General features: G+C 50.2%; 2 protein-coding genes across 8 annotated transcripts; one reads left to right on the top strand and one right to left on the bottom strand.

The window, feature by feature from the left end:
• Positions 1–3: 3 nt before the first annotated feature.
• On the bottom strand, positions 4–7769 carry EIF3I (eukaryotic translation initiation factor 3 subunit I). The gene is made up of 11 exons (XM_086334050.1): positions 7732–7769; positions 7546–7638; positions 6214–6301; positions 5846–5911; positions 4623–4772; positions 4410–4537; positions 1584–1694; positions 1384–1473; positions 1002–1075; positions 395–487; positions 4–267 (listed from the first exon to the last, which is right to left on the bottom strand). The coding sequence occupies exons 1-11, from the start codon at positions 7732–7734 to the stop codon at positions 186–188; spliced, it is 978 nt and encodes a 325-aa protein (XP_086190176.1). The 5' UTR covers positions 7735–7769; the 3' UTR covers positions 4–185.
• Positions 7770–7823: 54 nt separating this feature from the next.
• On the top strand, positions 7824–13220 carry TMEM234 (transmembrane protein 234). 7 transcript variants are annotated; one of them, XR_015139576.1, is made up of 5 exons: positions 7824–7870; positions 8150–8301; positions 9475–9541; positions 12065–12183; positions 12450–13220. XR_015139576.1 is itself a non-coding variant. In XM_086334131.1 (5 exons), the coding sequence occupies exons 1-5, from the start codon at positions 7855–7857 to the stop codon at positions 12542–12544; spliced, it is 423 nt and encodes a 140-aa protein (XP_086190257.1). In that variant the 5' UTR covers positions 7824–7854; the 3' UTR covers positions 12545–13220. The 7 variants fall into 7 exon arrangements, 5 of the variants coding, with proteins under 5 accessions (XP_086190257.1, XP_086190263.1, XP_086190238.1 ...); XR_015139577.1 differs by having other exon boundaries at positions 12065–12272; XM_086334131.1 differs by having other exon boundaries at positions 12091–12183.
• The last annotated feature ends 2 nt before the right edge of the window (positions 13221–13222 follow it).

Here is a 13222-nt window from a genome sequence, read left to right as displayed (position 1 = left end):
CCATTTATTTCCAAACTAGTTTATTTCATAGAGTCCAAAAGCTTCTGTGACCCTGGCTCAGATGGAGATCCGGCTTTGTGTGTGTATGGCCGCATGGTGAGGCTTGCAGATCACCCGTGCCCCTGTAGTGGAAGTGCAGCCTCCTGACCACGGAACCGACAGGGAATTCCCAGAGGTCTGGCTTATTAAGCTTCAAACTCAAATTCAAAGTACTGTGGGTCGAAGTAGTGGATGCGGACGTAACCATCTTCGCCGCCACTGCTGTAGCTGGAAGAGACAGCCAGGGCCCAGTCAGAGGCCTGCCCTTTGGGAAGCAGGCCTGGGGGACAGGACGTGGGAAAGGAGCAGAGGTGGGCAAACCAGGGCTGGCTCAGCCCCCTTCACCAGGCCCTACCTCTTGCCATCAGGATGGAAGGCAACACTGTTGATAGGTCCGAAGTGACCCTTGACTCTTCCAAACTCTTCTTCAAAGGCCAAGTGGAAGAACCTGGAGGAAAGAGCAGGGTGGGAAGCAACAGTTCATTCGGTCCCCATGTCCTACCGAAACACATCAACGGGAACCATTCCCCAAACAAAACTATAAAGCAGGAAAACTGGGATAAGGGGGAAATGAATGAGAACAAAACAAGATGAAGTTGGGAGAAGATTGGACCCAAATGTCTTCCTTGCTATGTGCTGGGCAGTGCTCTTAAAAGCTTCACAACTATTACCTTATTTAATCTGCATAGTCTTATGAGGTAAGTATAATATCACTGTGCCCATTATACAATCAAGGGTGATTGGGCACAGACAACTCCAGTGATGTGCAGGGCTTCAGAGTGAGCCCAAGAGTTCATGCCCTTAAGTGCTGTATCAGACACTTGTCACAGGAGGGCCCCCAATCTGGTTGCACTCCCTAGCAGCCAGTGAATTAAGCAAAGTTTCCTCCATTATCCGGTTTCTGGCCATTGTGAGAGACACTTCATGATGTTTCTGTTTGGAAGCGCTCCTTCCCCCTTTACCTGGCCTCGAACTTGCCAATCCTGGTGGAGGTGGTGGTTACATCCATGGCTTCCTGACCACCGCCCAGCACCACCTGAAGGGAAGAAACTCTAGATGGGCCCAAAAAGCAGGCAAGTCCATTTTCCGTTTCTTCCCCCAACCCTATAAGCCTTTAGTATCTCCTACATCAGACTGGGAAGATATTAAGGGTAAGGAACAAACATCCCTCAGCCACCTCCTGCCCTGCCCCCGGGGCTTTCCCATCATTCACCCTTGTTCCTGCTGAGATCTCCTCTCTGCCTGACACTATTTTCCCCCAAAGCTCTTTTCTTAATTGCTAGACAAACTAGATCCTGGAAACATTCTGAGTCTTTAGCAGGAAACTCAGGTGGGTTTCCTTACATGATCGTAGTTGGGAGAGAGGGCAGCTGAGTTGACAGGTCGTTCTGTCCTGAAAGTCTTCTGGTGTTCAAGGGTTGTGGAGTCGAAGAGCTAGAGACAGAAGGCCAGGGAGATGTCTGTAAAAGGAGTCTTCTTGGGGGAAGCTGAGAGCCCTGCGGGAGGGTGGGAGCAGGCCCGGCAGACTCCTTGCCCAGGCTCACCTTGGCAGTGTTGTCCTTGGATGCAGTGACGAACATGGTCATATCCCTGGATAACTGGATGTCATTGATCTGCCGGGAGTGCTCCTTAACATTCACCAGAACCTCCCCAGACTGCGGACAGAAGAGGGAGGCTCTGATCACTCCATTCCCAATACCCCAGGCTCAGCCAGGACTCTGGACCCTTTCTCGTCCCATGAAGGAGAGGGGAGGTCAGGTCGGGCCTGCCTTAGTATCCCCTGAATCAACATTTACTCCCACTCCCAAGCCCAATCTAGCCCAAGTGTGCAGGTTTCATGAACACTGCTAGTCCACCTAGGAAAACAGACACTTATGGTGACACCTATTAATTAATCATCATGTAACAGTAGAGTAGTTCCATTTAATCCTTCTTCCAAAAAATACTGAGTGGCTACTATTTGCCAGAAGCAGAGAATGAGATGGTTAGACAGCCTCACTGACTCCATGGACATGAATCTGAGCAAACTCTGGAAGACAGTGGAGGACAGAGGAGCCTGGCATGCTGCAGTCCATGGGTTTGCCAAGAAATGGACACAACTTAGTGACTGAATAACAGCAGCAGCACCAACACTGTTTGCCAAGCATTGTGCTAAGCAGGTAACAACACATTTTTTTTTTAATCCCCACAACAATCCTATGAAGTGAATATTTTACCACAATTTTAAAAGGAAACTATGGTTCAGATAGGTGGTGTGACTTGGAGAGCTCAAAACCAGTAAAAGGCAGAACCCAATGGAATCTCCTTCCCTCGCAGGGTCTTGGTCACAGTTCATGAGGACCGATGCTCATCCAGCCTTTTTTCAGGTCTTCTCAAAGGGCTCTTTCATCTGATTTCCCTTCCCACTTACAGAACCTGCCAGACTACGTAGTACAGAGTTTAGAATCTGCCCTTAAACGTACTTTTCTATGGGAGTTCCCTGGTGGTCCAGTGGTTACAACTCAGTGCTTTTACTACTGAGGGCCTGGATTCAGTCCCTAAATGGGGAACTAGGATCTTGCAAGCCTTGCAGCATGGCCAAATTAAAAAAAAAAACAACAAAAAACTTCTCTTTGCCTCGATTTCTCTATTTAGAAAACAAGATTATTAAAAGCCCCTAGGAGTAACTCCCTGGTGGTCCAATGGTTAGGACTAGTAACAAACAAACAAGTCCCCAGGATCCTGTAAGGACACTGTGTGTGCGTGCTCAGTCATGTTCGACTCCTCGTGACCCCGTGGACTGCAAAACCCAAGGCTGCTATGTCCATGGGATCTTCCAGGCAAGAATTCCAGAGCAGGCTGCCATTTCCTCCTCCAGCGGGTCTTCCTGACTCAAGGACACCGGGACTGGGTCTTACCTGAATGTGAGTGATGGGCGCCTGGCATGCGTGCTGCAAACATTTGTGAAGATGACTGAACGGCCTCAAGCACTGGGCCTCACAAAGACCCTCAGAAGACTGCCATCTCCTTCCCTGAGTTCCTTTCACCTACTGTCAGGGAAGACTGTATCTTTGTCTCCTCCGTGGACACATGGTAGGGAGGCATCTGGTGCCTCCATTTTGGGGAAGAAGCACCAGTTTTGCAGTCAGGCCTACCTGAGGGCACAGATCAGCTCCACCGTTGGCTAGCATCAAGCACTGTTTATGGCCTTGACCTTGGTTCCCGTTCATTCCTGCAGGTAGGCCTGGTACTTTAGTGGACCACAGCCAGTGCTTATTGAGTGACTGACCAAACTTTACGATATTACATCCCAGCATTCCCCAGAAACCCAGGAGCCCACATCAGAAATCTGAGACAGAAATCTGAGACTTCACCCTTTCGGTAACCCTCCCTCTCATCGGTCACCCTGAATGTCTCCTGTCAGATACCCCACATCCCTGTGACTACTTCCTAGTTTTTATGCATTCTCCAGTCTAGCCTGTGAGAGCTTTCTAAAGGAAAAAACCTGGGACTTCTCTGGTGGCCCAGTGGTTAGGAGTCCATCTTACAATGCAGGGGATGTGGTTTTGATACTTGGTTGGAAAACTAATATCCCACATGAAGACTGAGAGGCACAGCTAGAGTTCATACACTCTGGGATGCTACCACTAAGACCCGATACAGCCAATATAAAATCAATCAATATTTTAAAAAATAAAAGAGAAAACCTGATCATCATAACCATTTGAAGATTTCCTCCTGCCTAAGAGGAAATCACAGCTCCCTTATCTCTGGATCCGCAATCTAGTCCTGGTCCCCCTTCCCCAACACCACATTCCAGAGAGACCAAACTCCCATTCCTGAAGAATCTGCCTACTCCCTTAACTCTGTGCCTCCGCACACTCTGCTCCTGTGTCTGTGGAACAACTCTCTCTTCTGGCTTGAAGCTCCATTTATTCTTCACAGCTTAATGTACAGGCCACGTCTTCTGTGACAGACGGCACTTTCTGTACTTGGTTGAGCCCTCAACAGTGGCACAGCTCACAACCTGACCCATGTGCTAACTGTTTGCCAGCCTGCCTCCCGGAGGGCAGGGTCCATGTCTGATTCCCTTCTTTGTCCTGAGTCTAGCATGGCACCTGCCACTCAGTGGGGGCAGGGACATGCTTAATTGTGATCACTGGTCACATGTCCTGAGTACTCTATGACAAGTTTTTCAAACACCTGAGGTCATCTGATGCTTGAAACATCGTACAGATAAACAGGCTCTGTGAAGTTATATAATACGACGAAAATCACATACTTAGAAAATGGTGAAGTCTGTGTGAATCTGGCCCTCACTCTTAACCCCCAGGCTCATCCTGCCTCTCACAGAGAATCATTCTGATGGGCGTAGGCCTCACCCACCTTACCTTGGCACTATACTGGTTGAGCTCTCCACCTTCGTGGCCTGCGATGATGCACTCTCCCAGAGGTCCCCAAACGGCACTGGTGATCTTGGAGTCGTTGCAAGGGATCCTCATGTAGGGCTCATTGCTGTCTGTGTGGGGCAGCACGTCAGGCCCTGGGCTCTGGAGCCGCACCCCTCACCTCAACCCCAGTCCTGTGCCCCAGCCCCGGCTCACCGATCTGGCTTGGATCCCGCAGGTCAAAGAAGCTCACGAAGCACTGGTAGCCCATCTGCTTGTCTGTGGAGAACATGATTATGTTGCCCCCAAAGTCAAAGCCACAGGTCCGGACTGCTGAATTGGTCTTGAGCAGGGCCAGCTGCTTCCCTGGGAACAGGCAGAGTCTCGGTTAGGCCCTGCCCCCTGCTGATCCCGGGAGGATGCCCTCTACCCCTGCCTATCATTACAATGCACTGTTCCTCCTACACTGGTGACTAGCCCCCTGCCCTGTCTTCTTCCCTCACTGCTGTGCTTTGGCTCAGGTCTTTTAACTTCTCCACAGTCCCTCCTCAGACATCCCGCCACTGTGGCACTCACAACGGACTACATTTTATCTGTCTCCACCTCTGTGGAGAATGTGCTTCTCCACAGCAAAGACCTCCTCTAACTTCTCTGCATGTCACCAGTGCCCAGCAAAGACCTGGGAGAGATCTGGGTACCCAGAAAATATTTACTAAATGGAGCAGTTTAATAGGCTCCCATCTTCTGTCTGTTCCTGCAATGTTCTCCACTGCTACCTGGGCTTGCCAAAGCTAAACATGGTTGGGGACTTCCCCAGCAGTGGTTAAGACTCTGCCTTCCAATGCAGGGGGTGTGGGTTCGATCCCTGGTCAGGGAACTAAGATCCCACTTGCCCACTTGCCACGGTGTGGCCAAAAATTAAAAAAAAGAACTAAACAGGCTCTTCCCTGCTCAGGACCCTCCACAGCATGCCGAGTCCTGCAGAGCAGTCGTGTTCCCGAGCTCACACTCAAGGCCTGTTCTGGCCCCAGCCGCCTCAGCTCTCCACTGCTGTCTATTTCACCCCCAGGCAGCAGGAGCTCCTGCCAGATCAGATGACTTGGACGACACTCGCTGTGCTTTCACTCTTGCGTGTGCCGCAGCGATCACCTCACATGACACTTACTTTGGGAAACCTTCCCAGGCTGATCCCATCCCCACTTCAGCCTTCAGTTGCCTCCCCCTTGGCTTTCACAGTGCACTGTGCTACCTCTAACAAGGCTTATATCTCACTGGAGTGCCTCTTTTCACCTCTGTCTTCCTTATTTTCTTGTCTCTTTTTCCCTAGACTGGGAACCATCTCTGAATTTATCTCTATTTCCCCAGAACCTGTTGGCCTCAATAAGTATACTATAGGTCCTCACTGTTTGCTGAAAAAGTGTAGAAGGATCCAGGCTTACCTGTTTCACAGTCCCAGAGACGACAGCTGTTGTCAGCTGAGCCAGTGAGGACATGCTTGGTGTCCCCTGAAGAGAGTGTTAAGAAGCATGACAGAATTCACCTGAGTCCTTGTCCTCTTGGAAGGCCAAGTGAATCATCTCCCTATTCAGCACCAGAGAGCCTTCCTTCTCTCATCCTAACCTCCTCATTCAGAACTGGAACCTGTCCTAAATGTTCCCCGAACTAGTGAACAGACCAAGGAGTAGGAGGTAGATAGCATCATTCTCCTGACCCCACCAGAGCATCTCAAACTCTCAGCTTCAGGTCAGCAGCTTCTCCACGGCTGGCAGACCCTGGGAGCACAGACTCAGAACAAAGATAAGGATACAGTCCGCGTCCACACACCACACAGCTCCGGTATGGCCCATGTAGGTGCCCAGTCTCTCACCATTCACAGAGTACCATACATTGACAATCTGGAGGATCAAGGACAATGTGACAGGATGATAGGCATCGCAGGCAGAGCCATGGCCTATTTTGCCCCAGAAGCTTCTAGCCAGGCCAGATTCTACCCTCCCCTGCGCATCTCTTGAGGAACAGCAGGTTGCTGGTTAAAAGACCAACTCCTGGATTCTCCTCCTGGTTGCAAAAAAGTCTCCATCATACCAGCCTTTTCCCCAGACTCCTAAACCCTTTGAGGAATAAAAGGTCGAGTATCAGCCTAGCAAAACAGTAGTGTTTTGGTGTTCTGTCCAAACGGGAGCAGTTGGTAGGAGGGAAACCTGGGTTCCAGTCCCTGCTCTGCTACTATCTCACTGTATTATCTCAAAATGTGTGCTTTTCCCCTCTGAACTTCAGTTTCCCCATGTGTAAACTGGCCGGGACAATAACGCCTTTTTCAAAGGGTAGCTGTGAGACTCCAATAAAATAATGTCTAAGGAACTTAAAATGTAAACATCTAACATTGATATGGTACTCACAAACACTCTTTATTCAAGTAAGCTCTTTATTTGAATAATCTCACTTAATCCTAAAGACAACCCCAAGAGGGAGGTACTATTACTACCCATAGTTTGTAAAAAGGGGCACTTAAAGTTTATAATGGTTAAATGGCATGTTCAAAGTCACACTGCTAGTGAATGCAGGACTCAGGATTCAAATCAGGTCTGTCTGGTTTCAGAGCCCCCACGTTTAGCCACTAGGGTTAACTTTCTCCATATGGAGGTGCCTCAAAACGCAGTACTCAGAGGGGCTGTTTGCAGTGAGTGAGGCAGGAACAGGGATGACTGAAATGATACCAGGGATACCTTCTTTAAGGCCTTTATCTCTCGCCGCCCCAGGATCAACTTCCCCCTTCTCCAGGTGGTCTGTTCCCCTATCCTTGTAGAATAGTTTTGTTCTTCTCCGGAATGAGCTCCTCTCCGCCCCATAAACAAGATGACCCACGTCCCTGTTCCCTTTCCACAGGCCCCTTGTTTTCTTCTCCCTGGCTACTCCCTCCTCCTATCAACAATGGAGTCCTTTCCCACATCTATCGGTGTAATGCTCTCGCCCTCCAAACCCCGGGATGATCTCTCCCTACTTCTCAGAACGGGGCACTCCTTGGTTTTTCTCGCAGCAAAACTAGCTTGTCCACCCTTCGCCCCGGGAGAATGAACTCGCCCGCTCCCGGGCCCCCTCCGCAAGGTCCCGGCTGGCCCGCCCTTCGGCCGACGCTCACAGGGTCCTTGGCCACCGTGAAGAGGAGGTCTCCCTCGCGGTTGTACTTAATCTGTGTAATGGACCGCTCATGGCCCTGCAGCAAGATCGGCTTCTGTGGGGACAGGACGGCAGTGTCAGCGCCCAGAAATGGCCCCTGCCCCAGCCCGGACCCCCACGGCAACACCTTTAACACAGAAGAACTCACCATCCCGGCGGTGACGCGAGGAAAGCAGCAACGTGAGTAGAACCGGAAGAGGCTTTGGCGCCACTTCCGGATCACGAGTCTCCGCCCCCTTCGTTCCCGGAAGAGGAGAGGAGCGGCGTTGCCATGGCGGCGACCCTGGGTAAGCGGGCCCCGCCCCTGCCCTGGCTTCCAGACCGCTATCCCAAGTTCATTTCTTACACCCCCTCACCACCTAACCCCGACCCCTGCTACAAACCCGAACCTGGGCTCCAGGATCCATCTCCCCGGCTTCGCGGGGCCTGTCCTACCCGCCAATCACACACGGGGCGTCGGAGAGCAAAGAAGGGATGTCGGGGCGGCGGGGTGAGAATGGGAGGCCGGAGGAGGGCTAAGGCCGTGCGGTGGGGCGGCGGGGGATGTCACTCGTATCTCCATCCAGGGCAGGTGCTGGCTCTGGTGCTGGTGGCCGCTCTGTGGGGTGGCACACAGCCATTGCTGAAGCGGGCCTCCTCCCGCCTGCAGCAGGTTCATGAGCGGACCTGGGCCCGGCAGTTGCTGCAGGAAATGAAAACCCTCTTCTTGAATCCCGAGGTGCGTCTGTGAATGAGCCCTCTGTAGAGAGTAGCGGCTAAGAATTTGGTCTCTGGAGTCAAACAGATCAGGGTCAGAATCTGCGCTCCACCACTTACTCTCCGGAAGCTCTTGTATGAGTCTTGTTTGCCTTGAGTCTCAGTTTCGTCATCTGTCAGTTCAGTTCAGTTCAGTCGCTCAGTCGTGTCTGACCCTTTGCGACCCCATGAATCTCAGCACGCCAGGCCAGGCCTCCCTGTCCATCACCATCTCCCGGAGTTGACTCAAACTCACCTCCTTCGAGTCGGTGATGCCATCCAGCCATCTCATTCTCTGTCGTCCCCTTCTCCTCCTGCCCCCAATCCCTCCCAGCATCAGAGTCTTCTCCAGTGAGTCAACTCCTCGCATGAGGTGGCCAAAGTACTGGAGTTTCAGCTTTAGCATCATTCCTTCCAAAGAACAGCCAGGGCTGATCTCCTTTAGAATGGACTGGTTGGATCTCCTTGCAGTCCAAGGGACTCTCAAGAGTCTTCTGTAAAATGGGGATAATAAGGGTAACAGTCTTATGGGGCAGTTGTGAGGGTTAAGTGAGGTGAGGCACATAAAGCACTTAGCAGTTGGCCTTATACATATTATAATTAGGTCTCAAGTCTATGATGCCCTGAGCTGCTATTAATATTTTATTATGGTGATCCTTCCAACAGACTTTTCCAGAGGGAGGGCTTAGGGCTCAAATTGGCCCTGGGGAGGGGGGGATAAGGGAGAATCTAGAGTACTACTTCTGAGCTCAGTGCTGCCAGTCTCGGCTGGTGGGAAAGACATAGACACAACTGCCTCTCAGGGCTAAGGGCTTTGAGTGAGGTACAAATAAACTGCTTTGTGAGTTCAGAGGAGGGAGGCTGGAGCTAGGCAACTGAGGGAAGGTTTCTTGGAGAGAGGAACACTGGCACTCAGGGACTTGCAGGATGGGGTGGATAGAAACCAGCGGGGCTGAGGGGGAGGGCATTCAGGGCAAAGGCATGGGGTTCAGTCAGTGATGTTCCCTCTGCCCTGGAAGGGTCCTTTTCAGATGACTTGGGCCCTAGGCCCTCATAGCTACCCCTCCCTCCAAGGAAAGGCTTATCTCGAAGCTCAAAGAAGGCAGCCCTGCTCAGTTAAGCAATCACACTGACTGCAGTTTTCTTCTGTTTCCAGTACCTGATGCCCTTTTCTCTCAACCAGTGTGGCTCCCTTCTCTATTACCTCACCTTGGCGTCAACAGGTGGGTCTCTGGCTTAGAACCGCTATGCTTAGGATGGAGGGAATGTCTCAAACACCTTGTTGCCATGAATGAGGGATCTGGTTCCATATTTGCACCCTCTTCTCTAGGCAGTAGGGTATGGTGGGTTGGTTATGAGTATGCTGCCAGGCAAAGGGTTGGTTTGAAGCCTGGCAATCTTGTGCAGCAGCAGAGAAAGAAAGTTCCTTTGGCCGTGTGGAGGGTTTTTGAGTGTGTGTGTGTGTGCGCACCATGCAGTTTATGGGATCTTAGTTCCCTGACCAGGGATCAAACCCAGGCCCACTGCAGTGGAAGCACAGAGTCCTAACCACTGGACCGACAGCAAATTGCCCAAGGGCTGCCTTTGACACTCTTGCTTCCACTGCTAACTGCCTGCCTAACCTTGGGCAAGTCTCTTATTTGAACCTTGATTTTTTATGGTTGACTTCATAGCACTGAGAGAATTAAGTTCAGTTTTGAGAAGCATCCGGAGCAGTACCTGGTGCACGATGGACTGGAGGAGCTCAATAAGGATACATTTCTTTTCCCCTATTGTGTGTCCTCCCCTGCATCAGATACTGTTCTAGTTTTACACATTTAAAAAAATTCTCAGCTCAACCTTATAAAATGGACATGATTGTCTCCACCAAGGCAATGAAGTTACAAAACTTTGGGCAACTTATTTCACCTCTTAAGTCCCACAGCATGTCAGTGCAGAAGCATGTGAAGCCGTCTGTTACTAAAGTTCATGCTCTTGAACTTTGCTAACAGAAGTTTTTGCTATAACTTTGCTGTAACTCACCTGAAGTCTCACCTGGGCTCACCTCCCAGGGATTTGAGGGGAGTTTGGACCCCAAATAACCCTGGGAAACCCCTCAGAAGTCATGGGAGAGGCTAGGCCCACCTCCACATCTGCCATGTCAGCTTCAACTAGCATCACTCCACTTTCATCTGTTTTACATTTTGGGCTTCTCGTAAGACTTCATTTAAAGCAAAGTTGGAAAGCCTCTGGCACTCCCTGCTGCCCAGAACACTGAGTGCTCTGGAAAAATGCCTGCAGTTAGCCATTTACCAAGTTTTGAGCAAATTGGAATTTCAGGATCCTCTTATCTCACCACTTACCCTGCCTGTATCCATTCTAATAATCAGAACAGTGGTCACTATTCATTCAGGCAAGGATATACACATGTTATCATATTTCATCTTACAACAACCCTTTTGTAAGACGATGCTGTTATCTTGCTATCACTGTTTTTCAGGTAGGGAACAGGCTCAGAGTGATTGATCTAGCCAAGATCACGTAGGGAAACCTGGGTCTGCCTCACTCCAGTGTCCTATTCTTTCCTCACACTATGCTGCTTCCCTCTCCCATCTACTGTTGCAAACCAGTCTTTAGCAACCACTACATTCTGTGTTGTGTAAGGTTAAGGAAAGCGCTCTGAGTAGGTGGCAGTTGTGTCAGTTTCTTGGGTGGCTAATACCAGCCATGGCCGCGCCTCACAGGGGATGAGCAGCTGCGCGGTTCTCTCCTCCTCTGCCTGGAACAGGTGAGGCCTGGGAGGGTTGGGAAAGAATGTGCTGAGGAGCCAACGTGCACAGCCTGCCCGGCAGTTATGAGTCTTGCAAACAAGTAACTCAGTTTCTGATTTATCCATTAGTTTTTTTGGTTTTATTTATTTATTTATTTTTTTGGTATGTGTTTTAAGAACACAACATAAAATCTGTCTTCTTAAAAAGCTTCAAATGTACAAAATTTAAGTGTAATAAATTTCAAGTTAAGAGTATTGTTAACTCCGTTAAGTCTTCTTGAAGTTTCATTTATTAAAGTCAGAGCTTCAAAACGAAGCAACAGATCCTGGACTGTGGTGACCTCTACTTAAGAACCAGCCCTGTGGGGCCTGTCCTGTACCTGTTCCTGCTGCTGACGTTTTTTTCTCTTACATAATTCCATGAGGCCCAAGTCCGAACTGAAAAGAAAGAAATGTGCTTCACCTGCTGTTTTGCTTCGTCCTTATCCATTTAGTTCTACTACCTTTAGAGTCAGGCAGACCTCGGTTTAAATCCTCAATTTGCCTCCATTTCTGTGGTGTCTTTGAGCCTTTGTTTCCATTATGATGCTAATGTGCTTCCTGCATTGTTGTTATGAAGACTGATTCGATGTGTACACAAAGCGCTGGCACATAAAGTGTGCTTGTGTTTGGTGTTACTGCCGCATGCTATTGTGTCCTTTGGCTTTGGGGTACCTGTCTGTCCAGATGTCCTTGAGATCACAGTAGTTCTGTTTGAGTGCAAAGACCTCATCCTTACCAGCAAACCAAGATGGTCCCAGACCTTGTAGTTTAGGTCTTCTTGCTGGAATCCTGAGGGAGCACTGAATTTGAAGTCAGGAGACCTGAGTTTGAATCCTGAGCTTTGCTGTGACATTATCTGAAAAATGGGATCATGAGACACCTTTTTTAAAACTGTCTTGATGATGTAATGAAAGTGTTTTGTGCTTAGAAAGACTTTTTTTTTTTTGCATCTCAGAGATTCTTTTCATTCTGATCACTCAGATCTGACCCTAGCTGTGCCCATCAGTAACTCTCTGGCCATCATCTTTACACTGATTGTTGGGAAGGTCCTTGGAGAAGATATTGGTGGAAAACGTAAGTCAGGACACTGCAAATTCGGGAAGCCGCTACTTGGACTTTGACACCCTGGGTTAGTTTTTTCCAGAGCCGTTTCCTGTGACCAGGTGAGGAGAGGCTCTTCCCTCATCCTGCCCTTTCCTCTGTAGCTCTCCTGCCTCCTTGTTGCCATCAGGGTTGCCTTCCCCTGGGTAGTTCCCATCTGAGCCCTTCCCTCAGCCCTGCGTCAGCTCCTACTGGCATGGCTAGTCTCAGAGCTCCTCAATTTCTACCCATTATCCCAGGAGCATTTGCTGGCATGGTGCTCACCGTGGCAGGAATTACACTCTGCATCACAAGCTCAGTGACCAAGACCCAAGGGCAACCGTCTGCACTTTGAGTGAACCAAGGCCACCTCCAGCTCTGCTATCTCCAGGAAACCCTTGGGCCATGAGGTAGAGGCAGTGAGCCTGGGACTTAGGCCTCCCACCCCCAGCCCCAGGCCCAGCCTCAGCTTCCTCACCTCCTGAGATAATAACTACCTCATGGATCGTAATAAGAGAACAAGAGTGAAAGGGTTTTGTAACTTTCACATGCTGTTCAACCACTCAGATTTAGCACAAGAGACTTCACCCTCATCCTCAGCAGCCCTCGTGCCCCAGCAGCACCCTCTCTGCTGTCACGTCAGGTCCCCAGACCTGTCACTGTTACTATGGCCTGACCTGGACTATCCCAGCAGCTGGGTGGTGGACTGCAGAACCCCAGCTGCAAGGAGAAGGCCAGCTATAGCCTCTGAGCCAGAAATGCAAACAGGAGGCCTCCAGGGCTCAGCCTTCGCTGGCTGAGGAGGGAACTGGGGAAAGTGCGTAAGAATGGCAGATGATGTGCGGGAGAGGAGCTGGCTGTTAGCCTCCCTGTCCTTCCCGTGAGGTGGGCGTAAATCCTCAACTGCCTGCCCCCCTCAAATGCCCGTGGGCCCCGGCACTGCCCAACTCCAGCATGTGGAGCGATGCTGGGTGAGCAGTTGTTGTTGAGTCGCTAAGTCAGTTGTCTGTAATAAATCTGTAGTAAACAGATG

Source organism: Bos grunniens, chromosome 2 (genome assembly GCF_055505025.1).
Source record: "Bos grunniens cultivar Pamir isolate PY7600 chromosome 2, Bosgru_T2T1.0, whole genome shotgun sequence".
Classification (NCBI taxonomy): domain Eukaryota; kingdom Metazoa; phylum Chordata; class Mammalia; order Artiodactyla; family Bovidae; genus Bos; species Bos grunniens.
This window is presented reverse-complemented; position numbering and strand designations above follow the sequence as displayed.

Excerpts from the sequence above, each read along its gene's own strand:
- EIF3I (XM_086334050.1), bottom strand. Across the intron at positions 488-1,001 it reads ATTGGCAAGTTCGAGGCCAG|GTTCTTCCACTTGGCCTTTG; the intron begins GTAAAGGGGGAA and ends TCTTTCCTCCAG. Across the intron at positions 268-394 it reads TTCCATCCTGATGGCAAGAG|CTACAGCAGTGGCGGCGAAG; the intron begins GTAGGGCCTGGT and ends TGTCTCTTCCAG.
- TMEM234 (XM_086334112.1), top strand. The coding sequence starts at position 7,855 with ATGGCGGCGACCCTGGGTAAGCGGGCCCCGCCCCTGCCCTGGCTTCCA. Across the intron at positions 8,302-9,474 it reads CCCTCTTCTTGAATCCCGAG|TACCTGATGCCCTTTTCTCT; the intron begins GTGCGTCTGTGA and ends TTCTGTTTCCAG. Across the intron at positions 9,542-12,090 it reads CCTCACCTTGGCGTCAACAG|ATCTGACCCTAGCTGTGCCC; the intron begins GTGGGTCTCTGG and ends CTGATCACTCAG.